The 21014-nt window shown below is 46.5% G+C and overlaps 1 protein-coding gene across 2 annotated transcripts in view; it reads right to left on the reverse strand.

The window, feature by feature from the left end:
* Positions 1-308: 308 nt before the first annotated feature.
* Positions 309-21014, reverse strand: part of PODXL (podocalyxin like) — a 70170-nt gene continuing 49464 nt past the window's right edge. The window contains exons 4-8 of one of the 2 annotated variants that reach the window (XM_088652609.1): positions 20936-21007; positions 10618-10774; positions 9525-9586; positions 6455-6622; positions 309-5060 (exon numbers count right to left, since the gene is read on the reverse strand). In XM_088652609.1, the coding sequence (XP_088508735.1) occupies positions 4869-5060; positions 6455-6622; positions 9525-9586; positions 10618-10774; positions 20936-21007 (651 nt within the window). In that variant the 3' untranslated portion in view covers positions 309-4868. Of the gene's footprint in view, positions 5064-6454; positions 6623-9524; positions 9587-10617; positions 10775-20935; positions 21008-21014 lie in introns of both variants that reach the window. The other variant, XM_035127355.3, reaches the window with a different exon arrangement.

The following is a 21014-nucleotide window of genomic DNA, read 5'->3' on the forward strand; positions in this document are numbered from 1 at the left end:
GGGAGAGGGAAGCAAAAGTAGGTGCAGTGATGGGGTATAAATTTTATCTTTGCATATTAGGCCCCTTTTTGTAACCACACATCCTTGCCCACATGTACATTCTTGTCCCCCCACCCCCTTATAAAAAGCAATCTTTCATTTCCAGACTTCCATTTCCACTTCCCGGTTTTGAGATCCAGATATAAACCGGCTTAATTGGGCAAGTTTAGAAACTGGAAAAGAGATTTTGCAACATGAGAAAGCAGTCAGATTTCCCAACCACCGCCAACTCGTGAGACCATGGAAAAAAAAAGATGGGCCACCAACCCTTCACAAAAGAAACTTTTATTGACAGAAATAAGTGGTGTCTTCAAAATATACTTTGTAGGAAAATGCAACGATAATCTTTACAATCCAGTTCCTCTGTTAAAATTCCAGTGTATATCAGACTCCTGTTTCAGCGCAGTTAAGTGTGCGCTGAGGAAGCTGCACAGTGCATAAAAAGTAGCATTCAGACACATATCACAATCGAAAGGGGCTGGGCGCACATTGCGGTCCATTCGCAGACGGAAAGGCGCATCGAGGACCCACAGGGTACAGTGGAAAACACATTGGCTCTGGATGTGGGAGACTCTGTGTCAAAACTGGGGGCGGCTCTGCCTTCTCTCTCCCCTCAACCTGCTTCACTATGTGGTTTTAAATCATAATGACATAAGAATCCTGGAGCCTCTCCTACACGAGAAAGTACGATTTAACCAAAAATAGTAAATTGTAGTAGCAGCAATAAAAACAAACAAACTGGGCAATTGGAGGAGCTAGCAGTGTTCCCAAGTTGCTAGTACCTTCGTAGTGCCATGTTGAAGGGGGGCAATTAGTATTTCCTGTTAGGATTCTCAAAATTTAAACTTTGCGGTCGCTTTTGGGTCCTTGTCTTAACCAGAAGCTCACATCTTTCATTTGCATGAACCGGCAAGGGGTTGGGGTGTGTGACTTATTTTTGCAATCTCTCGTCTCCTTTGCAGCACATTAAAACACCCTCCCATCCCTTTCGAGTAACAGCACACCTGAAAAATAGCTGGAGCAGAGCGACTAACGTAACCAAATAACCGGATCAACCTTTTTTTTGGACTGAATTGTCTAGCTGTAGAGGAAGAAAAATGGGGGAAGTGACAGGAAAGTCTGTTCTCCTGCCCCCCGCCCCCTTCAGATTGTCTTATATCTCCACAGACTAGTAACTGGGGCGAAATCTATTTGCAAGACTTTCGTCTTTTGTCCCCCTGACCCAATATCAGAAAGCGGTGCAATTTTTTTTGGTTGTTTGAATAGGCCTGCTCTACATTATATTAAAAAGAAGGGTTGTAAGCCAACCCCTGATCTCTTGACTTACTCTGCAGGATCTGACAAATAGGCAAAGGACTCTCTAACGCCCTCCGTTTCCATGGTGACAATAGCAAAGTGCCCTTTGTCCTTGGGTGGAGCCCTTTGCCCTTAGTGTGCACCACAGCTGCTCCCAAGGCACATAATACAATAGAGAGGCTCTCCTGCAAGGATGGAGGCTCATAAAATCAAAAGAGTGCAACCCTGTGCGATACAGGAATCTCAACACATCCAATGTGAAACTATATCGAATCCTGCTCAGCTTTGCAAATGTGCTAGCTGTTTTATTGCTGCACCTTTTATTGCCCAGGGGGGTGGACTAGATGACCCTTGGTTCCGCCCCCCCCCAAAACCCTCTGCAATTCTACGTTTCTATGACCTTTGGACCACATCAGCTAGGCTGAGGCTGTGTAGCCCATGACCTCTATGCACACTGCCCAGGTATGCATCCCAGAGAGGTCATTTTTGTGCTTCTAACACAGCGGTTTGATTTCACCCCCGGAGGCGCACTCCATTGTCTCTTGAGACAGTCGGGTGCCAGCAACAGCTAGGAGATAAATTCTGCTGGACTCCAGATTCCATCAACCCCAGCCTGCAAGGGCAATGGTCAGGGATGATGGGAGTTGTAGTCCAGCAACACCTGGAGAGCCACATTAGCTTTGGCTGCTTTGTTGAGGAAACGATGCTTTCACTGGAGGGTGAAGTAAGCGGGCTACTGATGTCATTGCCCCAGCCCAGAGCTGGTACACACTTGAAAGTCCTGAGCTGCGCACAAATACTCTCTGATCTCCCCCATGCCGTCACTACCTCTTGGCACACCTGGCAGAAGAGAACAGATTCCTCTCCATCCACAGCAGCCACGCTCTCTGGGGCCCTTCGCTTGGAACAGGAAGGGTGGGCAAGTGATGGAGGTACAGTTTGGGATCAGGGGATATTTTGCCGTATTTGGCCCCTCAAGGCTTCCAGTTGCCAAACTCCTAAGAAGAAACCTTGGTGTGAGCCTACAACATTAATTTTCTTATGGCTATAGCAGAATGACAGAAATAGTTTCTTTTTTAATAAAAAAATAAAAAAAATCAGTGTGGCACAGCCACACACAGTCACTCTAGTATTTATTGATGAAGATAGGGAAATGTTAGGTTGATCTTTTCTGCAAAGGCAAGGTATTTAACAGGAGTTGCTGGAATCTCCTTGGGCTGATACAGGAAGATGCAAGGACTGAGCAATCTGACATTTGAACGCTTCCTTCTTCCTGCACCGAACTCAAGCCGGGCCAGTAAGAGACTTTAAATTTACAGCCTCTAAATTTACATCTCCTGCCCAGAGAATGGCTTTGCCAATGTTTGGGAGTTGGAAGTTCCTGTTCAAATGGATTAGGAACCTACCGGTTTTTGACGGCGGGTTCCAAAGTTATATTTGACCTAAGATACAATCCAAACAGCTGTCATAAATCTGCTTTTAAGGAAGGAAATATCGAAGAATCCACCTATCATTGCATTGTCTCTCCTCAGAGGTCTCCCAGCTGAGGGAAGACAAAGGGGCAGATTCATCAAAAGCCATCACATTGTCTTTTATTAATGGGACTTAAGGCATGTTTTATCTCATCCTTAATCTTTGTCTACTGAATAGGACTAGGAGGGGTCTCGTTTTTTTTAGCTGCTTCCGTTCCTATAACTTATCTCGAAAAGCATGGTGAGATGTTCTCGACAACTTTCCTGGATCAAATGTGCAAGGAGACGAAGAAGCAATTTGCAATGGGTTCAGAACTGGTTCCTTGTGCCCACGGCGATTTGTGTAAAGCCCTTAAGAGCATCTCTTTCGATAATTGTGAAATCCAATAACTAAATTAAATAAATAGCTGCTTTGAAAAGGTCGTGCTTGCAGCATGGCAAGAACAATGTGGGATTTTCTAAAAAAGGGCAAATTTGGGAGCCTGAAAGAGCCCAACGAGGCTTTGGGGCATCGTCCAATTCCCTTTCCACAGAGAAACAAGCTTCCCTTTGCAAATGTTCCACTGTTTCAGACCCCACAGCTAAGATCCCCTATTATGCAGCACATGCAAGTTCGATCACTCAGTAGCTTTACGCCCTAAATTGCACCATTAAATGAGTTTATGGATCAAACCATGCATGTCAAAGGCACAAACCCCATCGCCACCGTCCTTGTCTTTCAATGAAAGGAATGGGTGACTATTTCAACCTCCATTGACTAAATATTGCTATAGCTACTATTAAGAAGAAAAACATGAGATGCTCTTGGAAAAGGGGTGGGGTGCAGATTGATGCGGATCCCTTTAGCTCAATGCATATTATATCCCCCCCTCTTATTTCTTTTTGATATTTAGCCTTGGAATAGTTTTCAAAGTGGGCCTATCAACATTGCTGCGGGCCTTGCCTTGCTCCCACGTACAAGGCGACGGCCCATAGCTTAAGCGGTAGAACATCTGCTCTGCATGCAGAATGTCCCAGGCTCAATGATCCCCAGCATCTCCAGGTAAAACTGGCCTGAAACCCTGGAGAATCACTGCCGGCCAGTGTAGAACAGTACTGAGCTAGATGAGCTCAGTGTCTTCTAGTCAAGTATAAGGCAGCTCCTATGTTCCTGCATACAAATCTCTTTCCTGAAATTGTGCCACTGGGCTAATGCTCCCAGTCATAGCTCATTTGGGTTTTGCGGTGCTTCATTCTTGCACAAACCCCAGCCCCAAATTTGCATTCTACAGGAAGAATGCAAAAACAACAACAACGGAATCTTCCTGGCACATATTCAGTGCAGGCGCCAGCGGTCTTGTTGCAAAATGCTTACGTACTGGAAGGGGCTAGTTAATGGCCTGATCCTGACCTACGAAGATCGGGAGAATGCTTTTAACGCTGTGCCGTTGCCAATATCCAGAGTCTCCTGTATGTTGGAGCCCAATGCACCCCGGGTTTTGCATATCTGGTTGAGTTTTTGCATAATGCGCCCCCCTGCGGCTGTTAACCGTGAGGGAGCGATGCCTTATCAGGCTGCCCGCAAATGGCAGAAGTTCAGCTCCAACTCTGTCCTCTGAACAGGCGCTCCCACCTTTTTCTCTGCGGCCATGAGGACTAGAACCTTGGCTCCTGTTAAAATGAGCAGTACATCCAGCCCTGCTCTCATGGTCCCTTAGCATCCGGAGGGGAAAGGGAGCGACAAATCCCTAGTTCCAAACACTCCTGCCTGCCCTAATCAACAATTAAATAGGAGGCACGGTCTTTAAAAATATATATATATATACACATATACACACACCAACACATAGAATTTGCTTAGAAAGCTAATGGGATTTTAAAAAACAAAAACAAACAAAACAAAGGATTTGGCCACGGCAGATGCCCCTCGACAAATCCTCTCGCCCAATAACCGCGAGGCTCCTTCTGCATGTCGGCACTTGTGGCTGCAAGTTTTGAGTTTTCCGTGTTTTGAATTTTTTTTGCTTAGCACAAAGTTCTCTCTCTCTTTCCTTTAAAAAAACAAAAAAAAGCCCCAAGCAATTATAAATGTGTGTCCTCTTCGTCCTCCAGATCCTCTTTCGTTAGGCTATCCATAGGGACAATCCAGCTGTCTCCAAGCTCCCCGTTCAGGTTGACCTTCTTCTCCTGCATCTCCGAGGAGGTCTCCATCACCTCCAGGGTCGGGTTGTCGTGGTAACCGTTCTCCATTGTCTGAAGTTCCTCGGTCAGGCGCTGCTATAAGGCGGGGACCGGGGGTTGGGGTTGGGTAGGAGACATATGAACAGGGACTGAAAAAAAGCTGAAACCATAGAGTTGAGGTAAGGTAAAGGTAAAGGAACCCTGGATGGTTAAGTCCAGTCAAAGGTGACTATGGGGTTGCGGCGCTCATCTCGCTTTCAGGTCGAGGGAGCCGGTGTTTGTCCACAGACAGCTTTCCAGGTCATGTGGCCAGCAGGACTAAACTGCTTCTGGCACAACAGGACACTGTGATGGAAGCTAGAGCACACGGAAATGCTGTTAACCTTCCTGCCACAGCGGTACCTATTTATCTACTTGCACCGGTCTGCTTTTGAACTGCTAGGCTGGCAGGAGCTGGGACAAAGCAACAGGTGCTCACCCCATTGTGCGGATTTGAATCGCCAACCTTCTGTTCGGCAAGCCCAAGAGGCTCAGTGGTTTGGACCACAGTGCCACCCGCATCCAATAGAGTTTACCATAGAGTTGAAAGGGACGCAGGGGTCACCTAGTCCAAACCCCTGCTGGATGCAGCAACTGGGGAACCCCCAAGGGAGGAAGGCTCAGAGTGGTGGTGGGAACGTTGAGTGGTCAGAGGAAGAAGGTCTGGGAGGAGGAGGTGTCGGAAGCTGGCAAGGCAACAGGGCTTAGTGAGCAGGGAGAGTCTGTGGCAGAGAGAAGTCCAGAATCAGAATTAGAAGCTGAAGAAGCAGAGATGAGTCAGGCTGGTGAAGATGCCAGGAGGGTCTACCCTCCTGCTACAACCAGCTCCCCTCCTCCCTGGTCTCCCAGGACCAGAAGAGGCATCAAGAGGGCAGAGCAGAGACAAAGCGACGAGTCTTAGATTGCTTGGGAAAGACCCAGGGGAGGAGATGACTCTGGAAAGGCAGAGACCTTGTCCATTGGGGCAACACCTACTGGGAAGAGCTGCTGTGCTCACAGGGCCTAGGCTGTTTTGTTTCACTGACGCATTGCGAATTGTGGCAGATAGGCTACCGACACCCAAAACTGGCACTCTGCAATGCAGAGGTTCTCGTTACAGGTAGGTAGCCGTGTTGGTCTGCCGCAGTCGAAACAAAATTTTAAAATTCCTTCCAGTAGCACCTTAGAGACCAACTAAGTTTGTCATTGGTATCTGAAGAAGTGTGCATGCACACGAAAGCTCATACCAATGACAAACTTAGTTGCTCTCTAAGGTGCTACTGGAAGGAATTTTTTTCATTTTGCAATGCAGAGGGTTAGGGTGAGCTTTGCCGATGCCTGCAAATGAAGTGGGATATGGGAGACCCTGGCTGGGAGCAGATAATTCAAGGGTTGGGGGTGTGAAGGTTGGCCCTACAACTCCTGCAAGGCCCATTTTAATAGTGCAAAACGCAAAAAAGCCTGTTTACCTGGTCCTTCTTGTGGGAGAGGCGTTGGTGGCAACAGCCGTAGATGGCGGCGCCAAGTAGCAGAGAGGCAGCCATGCAGACAATGGTGATGATCAGGGGCATGCTGAAGCGGTCCTCCATGTCGGGGTCTCTGCTCCTGCCACCGTGGGTGATGTTCTTCACTCCAATCTGTCAAAGGAAGAGGGGGGGTGAATGGCTGGGAGCAGAGGAGGCGCCACGGGGAGAGGGGCATTGGCTGGGCTACTGCAATGCAAGCAACGTGGGTCTGCCCTTGAAGACTTACTCGAAAATGTCAATGGGCGCAAAACGCAGCGGCCAAATTACTGGCCAGGGTTCCGAAACAGCAAAAGCCCTGCTTCAAAACACCTACGCGGGTGGCCACTTTGTACCACGGCCCGATTCAAGGTGATTCAATCGCTAAAAGACTTAGGCCCCCAATATCTGAAATGCCACCTGCATGGCTACTGACCTTCCTAAGGTGGATAGGGGGGCTCTGTGTGTGGTTCCTGCCCTTGTAAGCGTGGGGGATAATGGCCTGGGAGAGGATTTTCTCTGTGGCAACCCCTAAATTGTGGAAATCCCCGATATTTAGCACCTTCCGCATCCTGCTCTGGAAGAGCGCTGCAAACGCACATCAGTTATCTTTGTTTTGTGGGACTCTCCTCGTTTGCTGGCTCTGTCCCTGTCCTGTTTTGGTTGCTGCCGTTTTTCTTACTTAATTGTAACTCATTTACTCTAATTTCTGAAGTATCAGAGAGATGATGATGATGATTTTGTGCCCCCTTGGATTGGCACCCTATGTGGAGTCACCACCACCCTAAATTGAGGGCGGAGAGCCACCTGGAGCCCCTTGCAGAGAAAGTTAGCATATAAACGCAATGAATAAATACAATTTTCAGGAGCGTTACCCCCCCAAGAGGGAGTGGAATTTTACTACTGTAGTTTCAGGAGACAGCGGGAGCCTGTCCCTTAAAAGACCTTTTTATTATTATTTATGATCATCTGACACAGAAGATGAGACGACCGAGGGGAGGTTACTGTGTTCGGCACATTTTATTTTATTTTATTTTTAAAAAAGCTCCATTGTGGTTGCTCACACAATGACACCCCATCAAGGCTCTCCACCCTGCCAGTTGCATTTCCTGGACCAGCAGGAAGGGACAGAATGTGCCTTGTTCCCAGGGCATCCCAGCCCAGGAAATGTAAACTTGACGGAGGGAGTCTGCTATGGTTGCTGTATGAGCAGTTGCAATGGCTGCAGCAGAGAAGAGCATTGGACTAGGTAGGACTTGGGGAGACCCATGTTCAAATCGACACTCAGCCATGAAGCTCAGTTGGTGACCTGGGGCCAGGCACTGCCTCTTGGCCTGACCCACCCCGCAGGGTTGTTGTCAGGACAAAATGACTGGAGTGGGAGAGTCTTGCATGGTGCGCTTTAATAATAATAATAATAATAATAATAATAATAATAATAATAATAAATTTATTTATACCCCGCCCTCCCCAGCCACGGCTGGGCTCAGGGCAGCTAATACTAGATATAAAACAACTGATTAAAATACAACTTAAGAACAAGATTAAATACATTAAAATTAAAATGCAGCCTCATATGGAAGGAAAAGGAAAAGGGGAAAATGGGAGAGGGGATCAGGTTGGCTGCAGGCCAAATGCCAGGCAGAACAACTCTGTCTTACAGGCCCTGTGGAAAGAGGTCTGGTCCCGCAGGGCCCTGGCCCCAGGAGACAGCATTCCACCAGGTCGGGGCCAGTGTTGAGAAGGCCCTGGTTCTAGTTGAGGGTTTGCACTTCTGGGAGGAAGACTGGGATGCAAACGTATTAAATAAGGCTCTTTTTTATTTTTAATTGTGTGTGGAGAGGAGAAACACCATTGGGTGTTATTCAACTAAGTTTTACTCAAGTGTAGGTCCACTGAAATTTACAAACATGCCTGAGCTAGGTCCATTAATTTCACGGGGCTTACTCTTGAGTAAAACTTAGCTGAGTACCACTCATCCGCCCAACCCCTTCTGCTATTCAGTCCCCTCAAAATTCAGGGAAATTCATGTGCCCTATCTTTGGAGGGGTTTCTCCCTAAACTCCCCCAATTTCTAAATATAAGCTAGGCTGAAAATATAGCACCAAGTTAAAATGCTCTTAGCTCTTCTCTCTGTTTCCGAAGAGGCCTGAACCTCCCTCCTTATCCCTTGGGGGATGCCCGACATCTTGGCTCAACTGTTATTTGCTTTATTTATTTATTGCACATTCCCACCTTTTTCTCCAAGGACCTCCTCCCCTCCCCATTTTATCTTCACAACGACCCTGTGAGGTAGGTTAGGCTGAGAGGCAGTGACCGGCCCAAGGTCACCCAATGAGCTTCCTAGCCGAGTGGGGATTTGAACCCGGGTCTCCCAGGTCTAACACTCCCAGGTCTAACACTCCCAGGTCTAACCACTACACCACACTGCCTCAATGTCAACTGGACACAACATCAACTAGATCACCCTCTATTTTAATCTACTTCCTTTGCACTCTGAAAGGCGAGTGAGGCACGGCTGACTTGCCCGTGCAAAATCTCCGCCGTGTCTACTTCACCCAGACCGGTTCCTGCTAATTTAATCATGATTTCCACTCATTTCCCCAGAACATGCATTAAGCTAACTGCCCTGCAATTTCCCAAATCACCTTTGGATTCCTTAAAAATAAAAATAAAAAAGCGTTCAATTGACCACTTTCCTAGTGCGACACTCTAACCACTAGGCCACACTGTCTCTCTTGGCCTCCACTGCTGATTTAAGAAGGCTTTCAACACCCCCAGATACTGGGGGACAAGCCCCCCACAAAGGCACCACCTCACAACTAATACTGTGAGGGGCAAGCGATATGGGTTTCTGTGCCCTCAGAGAATCACTCAGCAAAGCATCCTTCACCCTAACACACCTTGAAGGGCTGTTCTTGAACCCCAGTTGGTGACGGCCGGTTGCCAAGCAACACTTCAAGCAAAAGATCTGAAGATGCCTGACTGACGAGGTGACACACTGAAGAAATGGGACTTCCCTGAACAACCTCCTTACCTTTTCCAGCTCTTCCATCTTCGCCGCCAAAGAGTCAAACAGCTCCTTATCCGCAGAGTTTGCTAACGGAAGGAAACAAAGGGTGAGGAGAATAGAAACTCTTTATTTACCTTTTTAAGGCGGTGCAGTAAACTGTGTGGAATAGCAACACACTTGGCTCAGTCGTTAGAACATGAGACTCTTCATTTTGGGGTCGTGGGTTCGAGTCCAACGTAGGGCAAAAGGTTTCCTGCACTGCAGGGGGTTGGACTGGTGGGCAACAGGTATGAAAGTTCCTAGTTCTTACTCCTGGGCAATCATTATCATCCCACTGCCCTCCAGATGTTCTGGACCAGGGGTTCCCAACAAAATTTTCTCGAGGACCCCTCATCGAGCCGCTATTGTGACAAGGACCCCCATTAATTCCTAATTCTAAAATTAAAAAGTGAGAGCCAAATTAAGAGTCTTTTTATATTTTATATTTATACGTTTTTTACAGTTACAACAAAGTACTCCATCAGTATACAGTTAGTTTTAATTTTCAGTTCTTAATGAGATGAACCACTTTTTAACCAACGGTCCATTTTTAACTACGCGAACTGTAGCTTCCGCGAAAAACAACGCTTTGTTTACAAACACTACTGTTTTGCAAAGAGGCAGCGCGCGCCAGGGAGGAGGGAGGGGAATGGAGAAGAAAGGGTACCTGCGCAGTAGCGCACAAATGAAGCCGACGCGCGCAAAGCATCTTGGGGAGGTGAGCATTAGTAGAGTGCGCGCGCTGCCTCTTTGCAGAACAGTAGTGTTTGTAAAGCGCCACCTAACGGCATACATCAGAACTACTGCCTCTATCTAATTCTAGTTTTGCACTAGACTCTGCTCATGCAGGAAGCGGCCAAAACAAAAAACTGTTATCATACGAAATATATTTAATATATTTTTTAGCATCTTGCGGACCCCTCTGGCATAGCTCGCGGACCCCTGGGGGTCCCCGGACCACCTGTTGGGAACCACTGTTCTGGACCACAGCTCCCATCAGCCCCAGCCAGCACATCTGGAGGGCGCCAGGTTGGCGAAGGCTGCCCTATGGGCTCCCCACAATGCACACGGTACCTACTCAACACAGCGACCTCGAGGACAGCCAAGTACTTGGGGTCGTCTTTGGAGGCCAGCCTCGCCAAACACCCATCCCGGCTCTGGTTGAAGGTGGGCTTCACCGCTTTGCAGAGGACATTCAAGAGAAGCTCTTTTGCGGGGCTCTTCTCCAAACTGTTCTGTAGAAAGAAAGAACAAAATTCGCCACGGTTAGGGCTTTGCTTGCTGGCGGCTGCCACCCTTGTGGGAATCGTTTCCTAACACAGGGGCCGTGCCACTCATGGTCTTCAAGTGAGAGAAAAGTGTGGGGTTCACACAGAAACCGGGGCGAGGAATCAATGGAATGAGAAGCCTCCGAGTGACTGTAGCAGCTCTGCAGTCTCATAGCTGCCACAGGAAAGCCTCCTTTCCAATGCATGGGCCAAAGCCACAGGAGCTCGCCCCACTGAGCAGATTTGAACCACCAACCTTCTGATCAGCAAGCCCAAGAGGCTATGGGGTTTAGACCACAGCGCCACCCGTGTCCCAGACACATTAAAACGGCACAGTCTTAACCCGCAAGGTTGTACCAGCATCACTTAGCTTCAGTTAATAAGAACATGAGAAGAGACTGCTTGATCAGGATAACAGCTCATCTGTTCCGGCAGCATCCTGTTCTCGCAGTGTCCCCCCCCCCTTTTGCACAATTTCTTTTATTTAGCATGATTTATACTGCTTTTAAAAACAAAAAAAAACCCTTACGTGGTTTGCATAAAACAGTATAAACTAGTGATTCAAACAGACATTTGAAACAGGAGATGTGACAGAATACTCAAAAAATAGATAAATCAACAGTTTTTAAAATAAATACACGCATGAAGTTATCTGGGTAGATATGCAAAGAAGTGTTCGGAAGGCACCGACGACCGAAGCAACCAAGGGAACTGCCTAATGTCAAGAAGCAGGGACTTCCAAAAGATAGGTAAAGGTAAAGGGACCCCTGACCATTAGGTCCAGTCGTGACCGACTCTGGGGTTGCGGCGCTCATCTCGCTCTATTGGTCAGCATGACAAAGCCGCTTCTGGCGAGCCAGAGCAGCACACGGAAATGCCGTTTACCTTCCCGCTGTAGCGGTCCCTATTTATCTACTTGCACTTTGACATGCTTTCGAACTGCTAGGTTGGCAGGAGCTGGGACTGAGCAACGGGAGCTCACCCTGTTGCGGGGATTCGAACCGCCGACCTTCTGCTCAGCAAGCCCTAGGCTCTGTGGTTTAACCCACAGTAGGTGGGACCGCACTGAAAGATTGATCCCCCCCTTTGCAAATGCAGAGCTTTATGTGGTAGCAGTTACATTTGCGGGCGAAATGTCCCTGTCCTTCCTCCCCAGGAGAGACGGGGCTTCCCCAGTTGAGGCAGCTGAAAGCAGAGCAAAGCTTTTTGTCCCTTTCTCTTCCTGGGTGGGTGGGTAAGGGCGAAGGGGGAAATCTGTGTCCTGGATCATTCCCTGCTTTGTCTAAATATTTGGAGAAAGACTCCTTGGAGGTACTAAGGGAGGGGGGCAGGACGCAGCGGCCTGCCAGATAGGAAGGAATGTTCCCTAGGCGTTGCAACGGCATTGTTAAGATGCATTGTTAAAGGGGGTGGGAGGGGGTCAAGGTCTCCTGGAGAACAGAGCTGCGCCTGAACATTGCCTCCCCTCACTCAAAAAAATAAAATAAAATAATCTAGATCATATCCCTTTCCACAGTCAAAACTGACTCATTGTGGCAAATTTAGGGTTTTGAACAAAGCTGCTCAAGGACAAAATGTGAGGATAAGGAGAAGGGGTTGGAAGAGGACAGGCAGAGATTGAGGGTTTTTTTTTTTTTGAGGAAAACCAGGATGGGGTTCATGTTGGGATTTATGAGGGAAAGCACTCTGTGCATGCTCAGAGTTGCTACTACCAACTATTTAAAGGATTCTCCTGAACAGTGGACATTTTTGCTCTTTTTTTAATTTAATAACATTTTATTCTTTTTTCCATACATGAAAGTTACACTTGTTACTCGACAATTACCGTATTTTCCCGTGTATAAGATGCCCCCATGTATAAGACGACCCCTATTTATTTTTTTTAACCCCAAATTAAGTTGTTTAGCTTTTCTGGGGGGTGGGGGAGGTCACTTCCACCAATCACTCGCCCATCTGCCCGCCACGACCGATCGCTTGCCACAGCCACTGCCAATCGCACACCTCGCTGCAGCCGCCAATTGTCTGCACACTCGCCGCCACCAAGAGCCCATCTGCCCACTTGCCGCAGCCACAGCTAATCGCAGCAGGCCTTGCCGCAGCGACCAATCACCCGCCCAATCGCTGCTGCTAATCTCCTGCTTGCTGCTGGCATCAATCACACCCCCCCCCCCGCATTATCCGTGTATAAGACATTTTCTTAGCAAAAAGCATTGTCTTATACATGGAAAAATATGGTAGCAGGGGTCAGCAAACTTTTTCAGCAGGGGGCCGGTCCACTGTCCCCTCAGACCTTGTGGGGGGCCGGACTATATTTGGGAAAAAAAGTATGAACGAATTCCTATGCCCTACAAATAACCCAGAGATGCATTTTAAAATAAAAGGACACATTCTACTAATGTAAAAACATGCTGATTCCCGGACCGTCCGCGGGCCAGATATAGAAGGCGATTGGGGCCACACCCGACCCCCGGGTCTTAGTTTGGGGACCCTGGTATACAGTCATACCTCGGTTTAAGTTCGCTTCGGTTTGAGTACTTTCAGTTTAAGTACTCTGCGGACCCGCCTGAAACGGATTAATCCACTTTCCATTACTTTCAGTGGGAAAGTTCGCTTCAGGTTAAGTACGCTTCAGGTTAAGTACGGACTTCCAGAACCAATTACGCTCATACTTCGGGTTATGTAGGCTTTAGGTTGAGTACTCCGCGGCCCCGCCTGGAACGGATTAATCCACTTTCCATTACTTTCAATGGGAAAGTTCACTTCAGGTTAAGTACGCTTCAGGTTAAGTACAGACTTCCGGAACCAATTGTGTACTTAAACCAAGGTACCACTGTATTCCAATGCAACAAAACTAGCAACTTCCCGCTCACCCAACACTGATGTTTCTAACCCAAATTGCATTTTAAGGTTCCTTCTTGTCTTATTTCATCCTCTCTAACATGTTGCTTAATACCAGGCATCTCCAAACTGCGGCCCTCCAGATGTTTTGGCCTACAACTCCCATGATCCCTAGCTAACAGGACCAATGGTCGGGGAAGATGGGAATTGTAGTCCAAAACATCTGGAGGGCCGAAGTTTGGGGATGCCTGCTTAATATGTTCTGCTGTTTTCTTACACTATGGGAAATAGCCTTTTTATATCTAGAAAGGGTTTCCAGTCTTCCTTAAAAGATTCTAAATTTGCCTCTTTTATCAGTGCTTTAAATTCTGCCATCTCTGCATATTCCGAGATTTTCATCAACCATTTATTCTCCTCCTTCCATTTCTGTGCAAAGAGAATTCTTGCTGCTGTAGCCACATACAGTACATAAATGCTGTTGAAGCTTCCTTTGGGAGTGCTCCGACTGGATGAGGCCAGTTCGGTTCACTCACGGGGTACCCTCCCCCCCCAAACCCACTATGCACCCCTCTATGGCCTTTGAAGCATTGCACATTCTTTGGCGAGACTTAACAGGCCTGGACAATCTGAGCTAATCGAATTCCCACACTAGCAGGAATCTAAAACTAACATCCCTCCCCAGAATGAGGTAATGTCACTTGAATCAACAAAATGAGCACCGAACACATGCTGAATCACACACAGAGAGAGAGAGAGAGAGAGAGAAAGCTTGGGGTGGGGTGGAAGGAAGAAAAACCCCACACTGACCCCAAACGGTTAGACGTCAAACCCTGAGCATGTTGGACTTATAGTGGGAATTTGGTTCCTGGGTTTTGGGACCGGGTTGGTACAGGAGTTGACTCTTCCCCAGCAAGAAAGAGAGAATACAGTGGTACCTCTGGTTACGAACTCAATTCGTTCCGGAGGTCTGTTCTTAACCTGAAACCGTTCTTAACCTGAGGTACCACTTTAGCTAATGGGGCCTCCCTCTGTGTGATTTCTGTTCTCATCCTGAGGTAAAGTTCTTAACCCAAGGTACTACTTCCAGGTTAGCGGAGTCTAACCCAAAGTGTTTGTAACCCGAGGTACCACTATAATCTGAGTTTCCCACAAGTTTAAGGCTGGAACTAAGCAGCCTTTAGCTTGGCTAAAGACGCACTTGAGGTACAATGGCAAATTGGCATAAGGGGCATTTGGTGATAAGAAACAGCTGGTCAAAAGAGGGATGTTTCACCCTCACCCTTCCACTGAGTCTCTCCTACAGTGGTACCTTGCAAGACGAATGCCCTGCAAGACGAATTTTTCGCAAGACGAATGTGTCATGCGATCTGATGGTGACTCGCAAGACGAATTCGTTTAGCGAAAAATTCGTCTTGCGAATCACAGTTTCCCATAGGAATGCATTGGAATTAAATTAATGCGTTCCTATGGGCAAAAAAGAAAAGAAATTTCAAAGCATTCCTATGGGAAACCGCGATTCGCAAGACGAATATTTCGCAAAACGAAGTGACTCGTGGAACGAATTACATTCGTCTTGCGAGGCACCACTGTATAACACAATATCTTATTTATCTATCAGAGCAGAGTTTGGAGGAGAGTAAGAAAACTTCCAGAAAAGGCTCCCTTGCAAATGTCAACCCCACACCCAATTTTGGGCGTTACTAGGCAAACGAGGGAAACCATTGTAACTCTGCCATTTCCTGAAGGGAAAAGTATAGTGATGTCAACAGGCAGGGAGTTCCAAAGTGTTAAGTGATTCCCCACGAAAAGATTGAGTCCTTACAAATGCAGAACAGGGATTATGTGCCAGTACCTCAAACCGGAGCTGTTGGTTGGGCATACAGGTGAAACTCGGAAAATTAGAATATTGTCAAAAAGTGCATTTATTTCAGTAATGCAACTTAAAAGGTGAAACGAATATATGAGATAGATGCATGACATGCAAAGCAAGATATGTCAAGCCTTTATTTGTTGCCATTGTAATTATTTGTCGTTAGGCGGGTCAATAATAAATGGAATATAATTAATGAAATGTAATTGCGATGTTTATTTTTGTATTATTGTAACTATTTGTTTTATTACTGTGGAATTTCCAAAAGAAAGCATTTGTAAAAATTAAAAGAAAAATTAAAAATAATAAGTTGCATTACTGAAACAAATGCACTTTTCGACGATATTCTAATTTTCCGAGTTTCACCTGTATATGGGGCAAGGCAACATTGGCTCCCAGTACATTTCTGAGCACAATTCAAAGTGTTGGTGCTGACCTTTAAAGCCCTAAATGGCCTCGGTCCAGTATACCTGAAGGAGCGTCTCCACCTCCATAGTTTTGCCCGGAAACTGAGGTCCAGTACCGAGGGCCTTCTGGCGGTTCCCTCGTTGCGAGGAGCCAAGTTGCAGGGAAGTAGGCAGAGGGCCTTCTCGGTAGTGGCGCCCACCCTGTGGAACGCCCTCCCATCAGATGTCAAAGAGAAAAACAACTACCACACTTTTAGAAGACATCTGAAGGCAACCCTGTTTAGGGAGGCTTTTAATTTTTAATAGATCACTGTGTTTTATTTTTCTGTTGGAAGCCACCCAGAGTGGCTGGGAAAACCCAGCCAGATGGGCGGGATATAAATAAATAAATTATTATTATTATTATTATTATTATTATTATTATTATTATTATGTGATTCCCCAAGTAAACTGTGCCCAAGCCTATGCATTTACTAGGAGTAGGAACGACACAAACATATTGGCACCAAGTGTTGAAAACTACTCCAAATGGAAGATGTGTTTGTGACCATCATGAAGAGGAACTTGGAATGAGGCAAGTGGGTCACATCTGAGCCCTCGATGAATGTGTGGGGAAAGACCCAAAGCTGGGTTTGGCTTCCTTCGTTGATCCATCCATCGGAATTGTTGGTTTGCAGCTGCTTTCAATGTGGGGTGGAACACCTCAGGTAGGACTTGGCGGAAGGGGGGGAAACTGGCTCTGTTTGCATTTTGCCGTGAAACCAATTTGCCCTCCCTGAAACGACACAGGGGCTGAAATGCAACTATCCTTCAAAATGAAGACTTTACCGAATTTTGCAATGCACATGTCCAACCACATTTCAAGAGGAAGTGTGCATAGATTGGTGAAAGTAACAAAAAAATGCATATTGCAGGCCAACGTGCACAGACAAATGTTTATGTGAGGGGAAATGCACACTGAGGCATTTTTTTTTAAAAGATGGAAGACAAAAAACATTGCAAAACTGATACAGTGGTACCTCTACTTACGAATGACTCGAAGTCGAATGTTTCTACTTACGAATGGAGCTCCGTCCGCCATCTTGGATGCTTTTTAGATAGGATTTTTCTACTTACGAATTTTTAGATAGGGTTGCTTCGACTTACGAATTTTTTCTCCCAATGCATTCCTATGGGATTCGACTTACAATTTTTTTCGACTTGCGAATGTGAGTTCGGAAAGCATTAAATTCGTAAGTAGAGGTACCACTGTACCTATATGTGGAAAACTAAAATTAAGACTGAAGAAACCCAGAAACTGAGAGAAATTGACATGTTTGTCTACTCCAAGCATCAGAGGGTCTTGTTATCTGTTGAGAACCACCTGGGACCAAGGAGGGTTATTCTATTCATTTCTCCTGCTTCTGAGAAGGAGATTCGGCTCCTAAGGAAGACACCTGACGGAAGACACCCATTATTTCACAGCTGACTCTTGCCCTACAGGGCAGTGAGGTGAAGGAAGGAAATTGCTATTGTGACTGTGCGAACACCCCAATAACTGTGGGGTAAGACAGTTCTGGAGGATTTCAAGAGGATCTGTTTCAAAACGTAATTGGCGCTTGTCGTTACCGATTATTTCCAACAACGATTATGTCCCTGTGAAAATCAGGCCTACAGACTTCCTGACTTGGCTGCCGGAAAAGATGATATCACAGCTGCCCTAATGAGCTGAAAGACACTCGCCGGCTCGATTCACACGCTTGCAGCTCAACTCACAAGGGACAGAGGCAGGGGGGAGGGTATTGGAAACTCCCCCCCCAAAATGACTATACCTCTGGCCAGGTCCTTTAACCCGCTGTCTATTTTTAGCTGAATTGTAGGACTAACCTGCTGGGCGTTGCATCAAGCACTTTGCAGAGAGATGATTAACGCCCTGCAAACATTAAGTCTTAAAAATCCCAGCTGGATGCTGTTTTGTTTTTAGTGGATGTCGGCAATTCGGAGCTTGTTCTGGTGGCTTTCAAGCCGCCTGTTTCGAGTTCAAATGTGAATCCATTCCCATTTGCAAACACACCTGGCCACTGTAGTCCACACCCCGACAAGCTCCCAGTTAAAGGTAAAGGGACCCTTGACCATTAGGTCCAGTTGCGGACGATTCTGGGGTTGCGCGCTCATCTCACTTTACTGGCCAAGGGAGCCAGCATACAGCTTCCGGGTCATGTGGCCAGCATGACTAAGCCGCTTCTGGCGAACCAGAGCAGCGCACGAAAACGCCGCTTACCTTCCCGCCAGAGCGGTACCTATTTATCTACTTGCACTTCGTGCTTTCTAACTGCTAGGTTGGCAGAAGCAGGGAGCGAGCAACGGGATTCAAACCACCAACCTTCTGATCGGCAAGCCCTAGGCTCTGTGGTTTAACCCACAGCACCACCCGCGTCCCACAACTCTTCAAGGATTTCCCCGCATCCCACACAATTGCAGCAAGCTCCCAGTTGGATTGCTGCAATTGTGTGGCATGCGGGGAAATCCTTGAAGAGTGTCTGGAATCTGCAGAAGGCCGCGAGCCGTTTGCTATCTAGAGCAGTGAGGAGGTGGGATCTCGCTAATTCAAGGTGCTGGTACTAGCGTGAACAGCTTGGGACCAACTAGCCTGGGTGTCACAATCTACTCGGGAGGGTTTGCTGGAGGTCCCCCCCCCCGCGCCTGTATGGTGCAGAGGGCAACTATGGAGAGCAGAGCCTTTTTGGTGGTAGCACCCTGTTTCCCAGAACTCCCTCCCAGGGCAAGACTGGCTGCTCTCCCTCACTACACTCATTTAGGCAACAGCTTAACATGCATATATTCTTGCAGAACTTGCGCCACTGGCATCCTCAATTGCATATTGCATGGGTGAACATAAGGAAAGACCTGCAGGGTTGGGCCAAAGGACCATCTAGCCAAGCATCTTCTTCCTCACCCAATGCCTCTGGGAAGCCAGGAAGGATGGAGTCACTGGCGATGCAAATGATACTGGAAATCTGGTTATCACTGGATCACATTCATCAATTTTGGGGAATTAAATAAACCTAATAGTTCTACTTAGATTTTGGATACACGTGCAATTACAGGTGAAACTCGAAAAATTAGAATATCGTCGAAAAGTGCATTTATTTCAGTAACGCAACTTAAAAGGGGAAACCAATATATGAGATAGATGCATGACATGCAAAGCAAGATATGTCAAGCCTTTATTTGTTGCCATTGTTAATTATTTGTCGTTAGGTGGGTCAATTATAAATGGAATGTAATTAATGAAATGTAATAGCAATGTTTATTTTTGTATTATTGTAACTATTTGTTTTATTACTGTGGAATTTCCAAAAGAAAGCATTTGTAAAAATTAAAAGAAAAAGAAAAAATAATAAGTTGCATTACTGAAATAATCGCACTTTTCGATGATATTCTAATTTTCCGAGCTCACCTGTAATTGCTACAGTTTCGAATTCCATTGTGTTACTATCTTCCGTGGTAGATCGAACAAGCCGGTATTGTGAATAATGTTTTTTATGGGGTAAGGTAAGGGGCACTGGGGGTGAGTTTGTGGAAATAATAATAATAATAACAATAACAATAACAACAACAACAACAATATATTATTTATACCCTGCTATGACGAAGCCTAGAGACCCAGGTGGCGCTGTGGGTTAAACCACAGAGTCTAGGGCTTGCTGATCAAAAGGTCGGCGGTTCAAATCCCTGCAACGGGGTGAGCTCCCGTTGCTCGGTCCCAGCTCCTGCCAACCTAGCAGTTTGAAAGCACGCCAAAAAGTGCAAGTAGATAAATAGGGACCGCTCCGGCGGGAAGGTAAATGGCGTTTCCGTGTGCTGCTCTGGTTTGCCAGAAGCAGCTTAGTCATGCTGGCCACATGAACTGGAAGCTGTATGCCGGCTCCCTCGGTCTATAGAGCGAGAAGAGCGCCACAACCCCAGAGTCGGACACGACTGGACCTGATGGTCAGGGGGCCCTTTACCTTTACCTATGACGAAGCCTTTGACTTGGCCCAATATAAAAATGATGCCCTGCGTGAATTGATTTGGGAAGCTTTGATGGTGATGGAAACGAAGCAGGGGGGGGGTCTGGTAAAGGGTACGAGAGGCTACCCCATGCGGTGGCAATGTAAAACTATTAAGAAAAGCCTGGGAAGTGATACATAAAGATTTGAAGAAAACGTTGAAAATGACTTGTGCCGGAAAAAATTGAAGCTATGATTCTGGAAGGTACAGGTCTTAATGGATTTACCATGCAAAAGACTTGGCTCCTGCATCTGAGAACGGACGCCAGGCTAAGACCAGCCCATCCCTACCGAAGGAAGACGCCACCGCCAAAAGAGATGAAGGAGATTGGCAAAACAAACTAATGAACTATGCCAGACACACGAGACAATTTCCTCCCCACCCCCCTTTTCTTTTTCTTTTTAAAAAGGGAGAAATGTTCAGGCATAATCAGTAAGCTTTGTGTATTGATTTCCACATTAGTTGAACTTTTAACGGTCACTTGTAATAATATGCACAAGGTTTTAAAACTGGATAGTTAAGAGTATAAGATTCTGTGGACGTGTATAAATAAGTAAAAAAAAATGGACCCAGGAGGAGGAGGAGTTGGAGGGAAGTCAATTAAAATGTATGGTTTTGATTGTGGTGTTCTTTGGGTGTTTTTATTGTTGTTTTTTTGTTATCATAAAATTAATAAATTGTATCCAAAAACAAAAAGTTGCTTTTTCCAGGGTGGTGAAGATGGCAAAGAAGGGAATTGTGTGGCCAGGTGGCGGCAGCAGTGAGTAAAGCACGAGGCCAACTAGGGAGCTATCACAGCCTTACAATTTCAAGAAAAGGGACACTGAGCGTTGTTTAAACTTGAGGTTCTGCAGAAAATGATGGATCCAAAAGGGAAAGCACTGTTTATCCGCCCCCCCCCCAAAAGGAGAGGCGTGCCATGAAATTCTAATCATATGAAACCACCAATAAGAGACACTCCTTGGGAGGTACCATACTTACACATGGCGTGGATTGGTTCAAGGTCAAAATGATTGCCTGGTCTTCGGGTGGCACCGCTTTTTCACAAACAATCTAGAAA

The sequence above is a fragment of the Zootoca vivipara genome, chromosome 9 (genome assembly GCF_965207765.1).
Source record: "Zootoca vivipara chromosome 9, rZooViv2.hap1.1, whole genome shotgun sequence".
Taxonomy (NCBI): domain Eukaryota; kingdom Metazoa; phylum Chordata; class Lepidosauria; order Squamata; family Lacertidae; genus Zootoca; species Zootoca vivipara.